Below are 9,470 nucleotides of genomic sequence, written 5' to 3' on the forward strand. Positions count from 1 at the left end.
TGAGGAGCCTGGTAGGCTGTAGTCCATGGGGTCACTACGAATCAGACGCGACTGAGTGACTTCACTTTCACTTTTCACTTTCACGCAATGGAGAGGGAAATAGCAACCCACTCCAGTGTTCTTGCCTGGAGAATCCCAGGGACAGCAGAGCCTGGTGGGCTGCCGTCCATGGGGTCGCACAGAGTCGGACATGACTGAAGCGACTTAGCAGCAGCAGTAGGTTATAAAAATGAAAATTAAAGCAGTAATAGAGGACTTAAAATTAAAAAAAAAATTTTTTAATGATAATTAGTAAAAATATATCTAGGACTTTCTCTGGAGCTTTTGTGGACAGTGTGGGGTCAGTTCATTATCAGATAGTTCCTTGGTCTGGCTTATACTTCTCAAGATCTATAGGCCCCTTCCTATGTAGTCAGTGCTAACTATAGGGTTTTAATCTATTGCACCTGTCAGTCACTTCCAAAGCGGTTCCCTCTGTTTATTTTAGCTTCTTCTGTTTGCTGGTCTCTTCAGTGTCTAATTTCCACCCTGACACAAGGGGGCGGTGGTGGTCACTTTTTTTAGGCTCACTTGTTCAGTACTGCTGTGGGGAGGGAGGAACATTGCTAACAAATATCACTGGCATGTGTGGGGAGTGCTTGCAGTGTCTGCCACACTGGGCTTACCCCAACTCACAGCGTGTGTGCTTTCCCAGTCTACACTGCTCAGGCTCTAGGTTGCTCTGCCAGGAACTGTCTGAGGGGGGCCCTGGGTTGCATACACTTGTCAGGTCTAAGCAGCTCAGGTTCAGGTTCTTGGGTACTCCACAAAGGCACAGACTTGGTTGGATCTGCATTTTGTGCCCTTCCCAGGTCCAAGCAGCTCAGGTGGCCAGGTGCTTGGCAAGCACAGTCGCCCCCAGTTGGAGGCTGCATCTTATCACCTCCCCAGCCGCTCTTTTCTGGGTGTACAATAGGCATGCCTTCTCAAGTGTGCCGTGTGTCTCTTCTAGGGAGCTGATCTCTGGCTGCAACACTCCCAGTGGAAGTCAACCATCCAGAATCCCTAGAAGTCTTGGTTAGCAATGAAGCCTGCTTGCAGTTTGGTAGAGGATGCCTCTCTGGGGCCACAATTGTCCCCTTCTGGCTCTGGCTGCCATCGCCTACGTGTCTCTAGCGGGCGATGGGCCAGTCAGCAGCTGGCTAGCTCTGCTCAGTCCTTTGTTCTGTGAGCGGGCCTGGCAGTGTCTTATGTTAGGGCTTTTTGCGGGATAGCTATCCCACAGTTTGGGTTCCTATCTCATGTTAGTTCCCTCAGATTGCCCTCGGGGCATTCAGGCCCGGTCCTTACCCTAAGCAATGCAGCCTGCACCTCCCTGTCCAGTCCCCACTTGCTAGTGGCAGATTCGAGCGTCTGGGCTGCTTCTCCGCTGGGAGTTGCCATTAGGCACCTAATCTGTGGGTTTTATTTATTTATTTATTTTTCCTCCCGGTTATGTTGCCCTCTGAGATTCCAAGGCTTGCCACAGACCCACCAGTGAGAGTGTTTCCTGGTGTTTGGAAGCTTCTCTCTTTTTTAAGACTCCCTTCCCAAGATGCATCTCCATCCCTACCTCTTTTGTCTCTCTTTTTATTTTTTATATTTTGTCCTACCTCCTTTTGAAGACAGTGGGCTGCCTTTCTGGGTGCCTGATATCCTCGGCCAACATTCAGAAGTTGTTTTGTGGAATTTGCTCAGCATTCAAATGTTCTTTCCATGAATTTGTGGGGGAGAAAGTGGTCTCCCTGTCCTATTCCTCTGCCATCTTAGGATTGCCCCCCAGAAAGAGAAGTTAAGGAAACAATCTTATTTACCACTGCATCCAAAAAAAAAAAAATAACTAGGAATAAACCTACATAAGGAAATAACAGACCTGTCTCAGAAAATTATAAAACAATGATGAAAGAAATTGAAAGTGACAGAAACAGATGGAAAGATAAACTGTGTTTTTGAGTTAGAAGAAATCATATATAAAATGATCATACTAAGGCAATCTGCAGATTGCAGTTCTATCAAAATACCAATGACATTTTTCACAGAACTAGAATAAATAATTTTAAAGTTATATGGAAACACAAAACACTGCAAATAGTCAAAGGAATCTTGAGGGGGCGCAGAAAAAAAACTGAGCTGGAGGAATCAGACTCCCTGACCTCACAATATACTATACAACTATATTAACCAAAAAAGTATGATACTGGTACAAAAACAGACACATCTATGGAACACAATAGAGCACCCAAAAATAAACCCACACACTTACAGTGAATTATTCTATAACAAAGGAAGTAAGAATATACAACAGAGAAAAGATAGGGAATATCACCTATATTTTATAGTAACTATAAATGAAGTATAACCTTTAAAATTGTGAATCACTATACTGTACATCTGTAGCATATAATATTGTACATCAATTACACTTCCATTTTTAAAAATGAATAATAACTAAATGATAAAATCATGTCTGGGTATTCACTGGGCAATTCCCTTTAAAACCACTCTAAAAACACGGTGTCTGCAGTAACAAGAGTTGGTTGATTTGCCAGCATAAATGGGTTCCATAGGAGCTAATTCTGGTAATTTAAAATAAAAGGCTAAGCATACCAAAAAATTTTAATTAAAAAAAAAAAAAACTGGTGTCAAGAAAACAAACTGGGACAAGACATAGGGCTGTCTTACTTACTCATGGCAAACAACTGGAAGAAAATCACTCATACTTGCCTTGCTTATGGATTTGCTGACATTCTTAGTATTTATCTGGAAAATATTTCCAACAACTGGGAGAGGAGTGGGCCCAGGTGGCAGCTTCCCTTTGGCATGCCTCTGATTCCACAGAAAAAGGAAAATCAAAAAAGAAAGACAGGTCACCAGAACTACGAAGAGTTCCATTGGTGTGCTTCACATGAGGGCAACTGAAAGTTTAAAATCTAAAGACTTTTTAAAAATACTAAGTGCAGGCTTATCACCAAACATGCAATGAGTCTTTGAACTTTTGAATAAATATTGTTTTACCATCATTGCACTTTGGCCTGTCAGTAGATATTTAAACAAAAACTTATCAGCCTTAATACTGATAAATATCTAAGTTTTTGATGGAAATCCCAACTAAAAAATAACTCAATTCCTCAGAGATGACCACATATTAGTAGTGAAATTGAAGATATCAGATTTTCAAAGGGCTGGAATTCATGATCATGACAAACAATGAAAGAGAGTATCTCTGTGTCAAAATTCATCATCATATGAGCAGAAAAATAAGCAATTCCTTAGAGCCTTTTCTCAGAAGATCTATGGAAAGGCCACATCAAGACAAGGAAGCAGGGCAAATAAAGAAAAGAATAGGGAGCTGGTCTTATCTTAGAAAAGAGTAGAGGGATTCCAATGGTTTTTCAAGAGCTCTTTTCTTTGTGCCAGGAGTTCTGACACCATTTACTCCCAGAGAGAATGCAGGCCGGCAGACAGTAGATAAAAAAAGGAATAACAAATACTGAGGAATCCTCAAGTCAAGGAAAGAAATCACTCAAAGACATCAGTGGAAAGTCCTTTGACTACTTATCACCCACTCCCTTCTTTACATACCCATTTCCAATAAGGATCACATAACGAGCAAACATTGCATATTCACACTTAGGTGAGGAAATACACTCCAGAAAATATCTAAAGACTCACAGATATGAACAAAATTTCAAGACTTAAAAGCTATTTGAGGAACTTCAATAGCATAACAAACATCTAACTTAAAAATCATAGAACTAATCCCTGAAGAATTAAAAACAGAAAAAATGTTAAATAGAACATCATCAGATAAATTTAACCAAATAAAAAGTTAATGGAAAGATGAAAAGTTTTTGGTAGTTAAGAATGTGGTTGCAAAAATGCTTTTAATAAACAGATATGCTGAGTAATAAAATAGCTTTGCCTGCAGGTTGACTTATTTTATCAGGAAGATTCAGGGGGAACAGGGTTTCCACAAGAATAGAGTACAAAATAATAATGATAAAAACTGTAAACAAAGTTGAATGATATGGACAATAATTCTAGAAATTCTAGCAACTTTATCACAGGAGTTTCAAGGAGAGAGAAAAATAATCAAATGTATTAATAAGCAAAGGAAATGGAATAAATTTTTCCTATAATGATGAAAGATCCAAAGTACCCACCAAGTTCTAAGCAGGATTAAAGAGAAAAGACCGACACTCTCAAAATTTTGTGAAATGTGAGAACATCAAGGAAAACAAAAAAAAAAAGCCTAAAATGCTCTAGAAAGTTAAAAGGAAATTATAAAGAATCAGACTCAATTTAGAATAAATCTTCCCATACACAATGCTTATAAATGATAGATAATAGTCAAGTAAAGCCTTCAAAAATTCAATAGGAAATGATTTTTAAAGTATTATTCTACACCAGATAAACTAGAATTTAAATATAAGATCAAAATATAGATATCTGGGGGGCTTCCCTGGCAGTCCAGTGGTTAAGACTTCATGCTTGCACTGCAGTGGGGCATGAATTCAATCCCTGGTCCAGAAACTAAGATCCCCCCTGTGTCATGGTATGGCCACAAATAAAACAAATAAATAAATATAATATAAAAAAATTTTGGACATGTAAACATTCAAACATTTTATAATATTGAAACCATTTCTGAAATAATTACCTGAAGAAAAGGTCCAACAAATAAAAATATATCCCAAAAAGGGAGCATGTGAGACACAAAAATAATGAGGTGCAAAAGGCAAGTAAAACTACTGGGTCTAAATATGACTGATAAGTGGTAGCAAAGCCTAAAGAAATTATCATTAGCTTTCATAAGGAAAGGGAAGCTAAAATTCTAGATGTTTTCAACAAAATCTGCAAACTGATACAGAATGTAGGGAGTTGCCAGCCTTTTGAGAGCTGTTGGTTTTACTCTCGTGTGTGTGTGTGAGTGTGTGTGCACGTGTGTGTGCTCAGTCATGTCCGACTCTTTGCAATCCCATGGACTGTAGCCTGCCAGGCTCCTCTGTCCATGGGATTCTCCAAGTAAGAATACTGGAGTGGGTTGCCATTTCCTCCTCCAGGGGATCTCCCCAACCCAGGGATTGAATCCAAGTCTCTTGTGTCTCCTGCATTGACAGTCAGGTTCTTTACAACTTGTGCCACCTGAGAGGCTACCGGTACTAATTCTCATCTCTGATTATATGAACAGATAAAAACAATTATAATATAAAATTTGCTAATACAACTTGATATACCACTTAAAATGAAACATCTTTCCTTTTAATAGGGAAAAGCAAAATGAAATAAAGAAAACTTGATCTCTCCAGTTAAAGACAATATAAAAGCATGAGGTCTATTAAGCATGAGATAAAAATCATCAAGTGAAGCACTATGACTTCTCATTTCCTTCAAATATTTCATGGGTTTTTAAAAGACGCACCTCCTGAGACCAAATAAATAGAAAAACTAAAGTGAATCATGTACAAAAATCAAGTGCAAAATAACAATGACGAAAATTGTAAAGTGGTATAAACAATAGTTGTAATACGTTAGCCAAAAAGCTTGTTCAGGTTTTCCCATAACCCCTTTGGGAAAGCCCAAACTTCTGGGCCAACCTTGCTAGCAAGTACAGCAATAAGTTTTATTTTGGATAAATTTGAATACTTACTTAGGATTTGTTGTTCACTCATTCAGTTGTGTCTAACTCTTTGTGACCCCGTGGACTGCAGCACGCCAGGCTTCCCAGTCCCTCACTATCTCTCATAGTTTGCTTAAATTCATGTCCATTGAGTCAGTGATGCCATCCAAACATCTCATCCTGTGTTGCCACCTTCTCCTCCTGCCCTCAATCTTTCCCAACATCAGGGTCTTTTCCAGTGAGCCAGCTCTTACCAGCAGGTGGCCAAAGGATTGGAGCTTCAGCTTCAGCATCAGTCTTTCCAATGAATATTCAGGGTTGATTTCTTTTAGGATTGACTGGTTTGATCTCCTTGCTGTCCAAGGGACTCTCAAGAGTCTTCTCCAACACCACAGTTCAAAAGCATCAATTCTTTGGTACTCATCCTTTGTGGTCCAACTCTCACATCTGTACATGACTACTGAAAAACCATAGCTTTGACTAGATGGGTCTTTGTCGGCAAACAGACATCTCTGCTTTTTAATGTGCTGTCTAGGTTTGTCATAGCTTTTCTTCCAAGGAGCACGTATCTTTTGATTTCATGGCTGCAGCCCCATTCCACAGTAATTTTGAAGCCCAAGAAAATAAAGTCTGTTACTGTTCAACATTTAGCTAATTAATTTAGTTTTAATAAATGTTCTTTAATATTTAAGTAGTCTAATTTCAGACTATAGCTATATCAATATATTGGCCAAAAAGTTGGTTCAGGTATGGAAAAACTCAAACCAACTTTTTGACCAACCCAATACAATCAGCATATAACCAGTACCACAAGATTGAAGAAATATTTTACTGATTCTTCTGTGCCAGGTATTTTCCACCACCCAGTTAGCTCACTTGATCTTCAAAAGATGCTTTGAATAGAAACCTTTCAGTTAAATTACCTTGAAACGATTCAGGCACCTCCCTGCTCAGTTAATAAATGGGAGAACTGGACTACCCTAGGTAGTCCTAGGTTCAGATGTGAACCTAGGACATCTGACACATCATATACACCAATTATAACTTTAAAAAAGAAGAAAGTGAAAGTGAAGTTGCTTAGTTGTGTCCAACTCTTTGTGACCCCATGGACTGTAGCCCACCAGGCTCCTCCATCCATGGAATTTTCCAGGCAAGAACACTGGAGTGGGTTGCCATTTCCTTCCCCAGGGGATCTTCCTGACCCAGGGATCGAACCCAGGTCTCCCACATTGTAGGCGGATGTTTTTACCATCTGAGCCACCAGGGAAGCCCTAAAAAAAGAAGAACGGGTGCTCATACAACAGCAGCCTGGAGGAAATGAAGTCCCTCTCCTAAGAGCCATAAAACCCAATGCAGGACACCCAATGTTACTTGGTCATCGCCATGGCTGGTGATACAGCAGGAGGAGTCAGCCTCCGAGGAAATCAGCAGGCAGGTCCTCAGCAACCAGAGCTTCCCTCCACAGCTTCTGCAGCAGCAGAGGAGCATGGTTCAGGGTGGAGGCTGGGAAACTAAGCACATCTAATAACACCCCCAGTCTGAAAAGGCCACCATGTCTATATTCCACAGACAAGAATATAATACATTTAGATCAGTGCCTAAATGTAATAAAATCAAAATTCAACTTTATACCACATAAAAGAACCAAATTTGAAAGCAGTCTTCCATTAAACCACTATTAAATTTTTTGACATATTTCATTTAATTATTTATTTTTAATATAAATTTATTTACTTTAATTGGAGGCTAATTACTTTATAATATTGTATTGGTTTTGCCATACATCAACATGAATCCACCACTGGTGTAAAGTGTTCCCCATCCTGAACCCCCCTCCCACCTCCCTCCCCATACCATCCCTCTGAGTCATCCCAGTGCACCAGCCCCGAGCATCCTGTATCATGCATCGAACCTGGACTGGCGATTCATTCCACATATATTATATTATACATGTTTCAATGCCATTCTCCCAAATCATCCAACCCTCACCCTCTCCCACAGAGTCCAAAAGACTGTTCTATACATCTGTGTCTCTTTTGCTGTCTCGCATACAGGGTTATCGTTATCATCTTTCTAAATTCCATATATATGCAGTAGTAAAAGGCAATGGCATCCCACTCCAGTACTTTTGCCTGGAAAATCCCATGGACGGAGGAGCCTGGTGGGCTACAGTCCATGGGGTTGCTAGAGTCGGACATGACTGAGCAACTTCACTTTCACTTTTCACTTTCATGCATTGGAGAAGGAAATGGCAACCCACTCCAGTGTTCTTGCCTGGAGAATCCCAGGGACAGGGAAGCCTGGTGGGCTGCCGTCTCTGGGGTCTCACAGAGTCAGACACAACTGAAGCGACTTAGCAGCAGCAGCAGTATACGGTATTGGTGTTTTTCTTTCTGGTTTACTTCACTCTGTATAATAGGTTCCGGTTTCATCCACCTCATTAGAACTGATTCAAATGTATTCTTTTTAATGGCTGAGTAATACTCCATTGTGTATATGTACCACTGCTTTCTTATCCATTCATCTGCTGATGGACATCCAGGTTGCTTCCATGTCCTGGCTATTATAAACAGTGCTGCGATGAACATTGGGGTACACGTGTCTCATTCAATTCTGGTTTCTATGGTGTGTATGCCCAGCAGTGGGATGGCTGGGTCATGTGGCAGTTCTATTTCCAGTTTTGTAAGGAATCTCCACACTGTTCTCCATAGTGGCTGTACTAGTTTGCATTTCCACCAGCAGTGTAAGAGGGTTCCCTTTTCTCCACACCCTCTCCAGCATTTATTTTTTCACGTGTTTGTTAGCCATCTGTATGTCTTCTTTGGAGAAATGTCTGTTTGGTTCTTTGGCCCATTTTTTGATTGGGTCATTTATTTTTCTGGAATTGAGCTGCAGGAGTTGCTTGTATATTTTTTAGATTAATTCTTTGTCAGTTGCTTCATTTGCTATTATTTTCTCCCATTCTGAAGGCTGTCTTTTCACCTTGCCTAGAGTTTCCTTTGTTGTGCAGAAGCTTTTAATTTTAATTAGGTCCCATTTGTTTATTCCTGTTTTTATTTCCAATATTCTGGGAGGCGGGTCATAGAGGATACTGCTGTGATTTATGTCGGAGAATGTTTTGCCTATGTTTTCCTCTAAGAGTTTTATAGCTTCTGGTCTTACGTTTAGATCTTTAATCCATTTTGAGTTTATTTTTGTGTATGGTGTTAGAAAGTGTTCTAGTTTCATTCTTTTACAAGTGGTTGACCAGTTTTCCCAGCACCACTTGTTAAAGAGATTGTCTTTTCTCCATTGTATCTTCTTGCCTCCTTTGTCAAAGATAAAGTCTCCATAGGTGCATGGATTTATCTCTGGGCTTTCTATTTTGTTTCATTGATCTACATTTCTGTCTTTGTGCCAGTACCACACTGTCTTGATAACTGTGGCTTTGTAGTAGAGCCTGAAGTCAGGCAGGTTGATTCCTCCAGTTCCATTCTTCTTTCTCTAGATTGCTTTGGCTATTTGAAGTTTTTTGTATTTCCATACAAATCGTGAAATTATTTGTTCTAGCTCTGTGAAAAATATGTTGGTAGCTTGATAAGGATTCCACTGAATCTATAGATTGCTTTGGTAGAATACTCATTTTCACTATATTGATTCTTCTGATCCATGAACATGGTGTATTTCTCCATCCATTAGTGTCCTTTTTTATTTCTTTCACCAGTGTTTTATAGTTTTCTATATATAAAAAAAAGAGGAGAACAACAGAATGGGAAAGACTAGGGATCTCTTCAAGAAAATCAGAAATGCCAAAGGAACATTTCATGCAAAGATGGGCTCGATAAAGGACAGA

General features: G+C 39.7%; 1 protein-coding gene across 1 annotated transcript in view; it reads right to left on the reverse strand.

The window, feature by feature from the left end:
* LOC104983580 (cytochrome P450 2C21-like) overlaps positions 1-2,936 on the reverse strand; it is a 31,024-nt gene extending 28,088 nt beyond the window's left edge. Inside the window, exon 1 of the mRNA XM_010833106.1 lies at positions 2,743-2,936. Coding sequence (XP_010831408.1) covers positions 2,743-2,910 — 168 coding nt within the window. The 5' untranslated portion in view covers positions 2,911-2,936. The remainder of the gene's footprint in view (positions 1-2,742) is intronic.
* Between the last annotated feature and the right edge of the window lie 6,534 nt (positions 2,937-9,470).

This window comes from Bison bison, unplaced genomic scaffold (assembly GCF_000754665.1).
Source record: "Bison bison bison isolate TAMUID 2011002044 unplaced genomic scaffold, Bison_UMD1.0 scf7180017862979, whole genome shotgun sequence".
In the NCBI taxonomy this organism is placed as follows: Eukaryota; Metazoa; Chordata; class Mammalia; order Artiodactyla; family Bovidae; genus Bison; species Bison bison.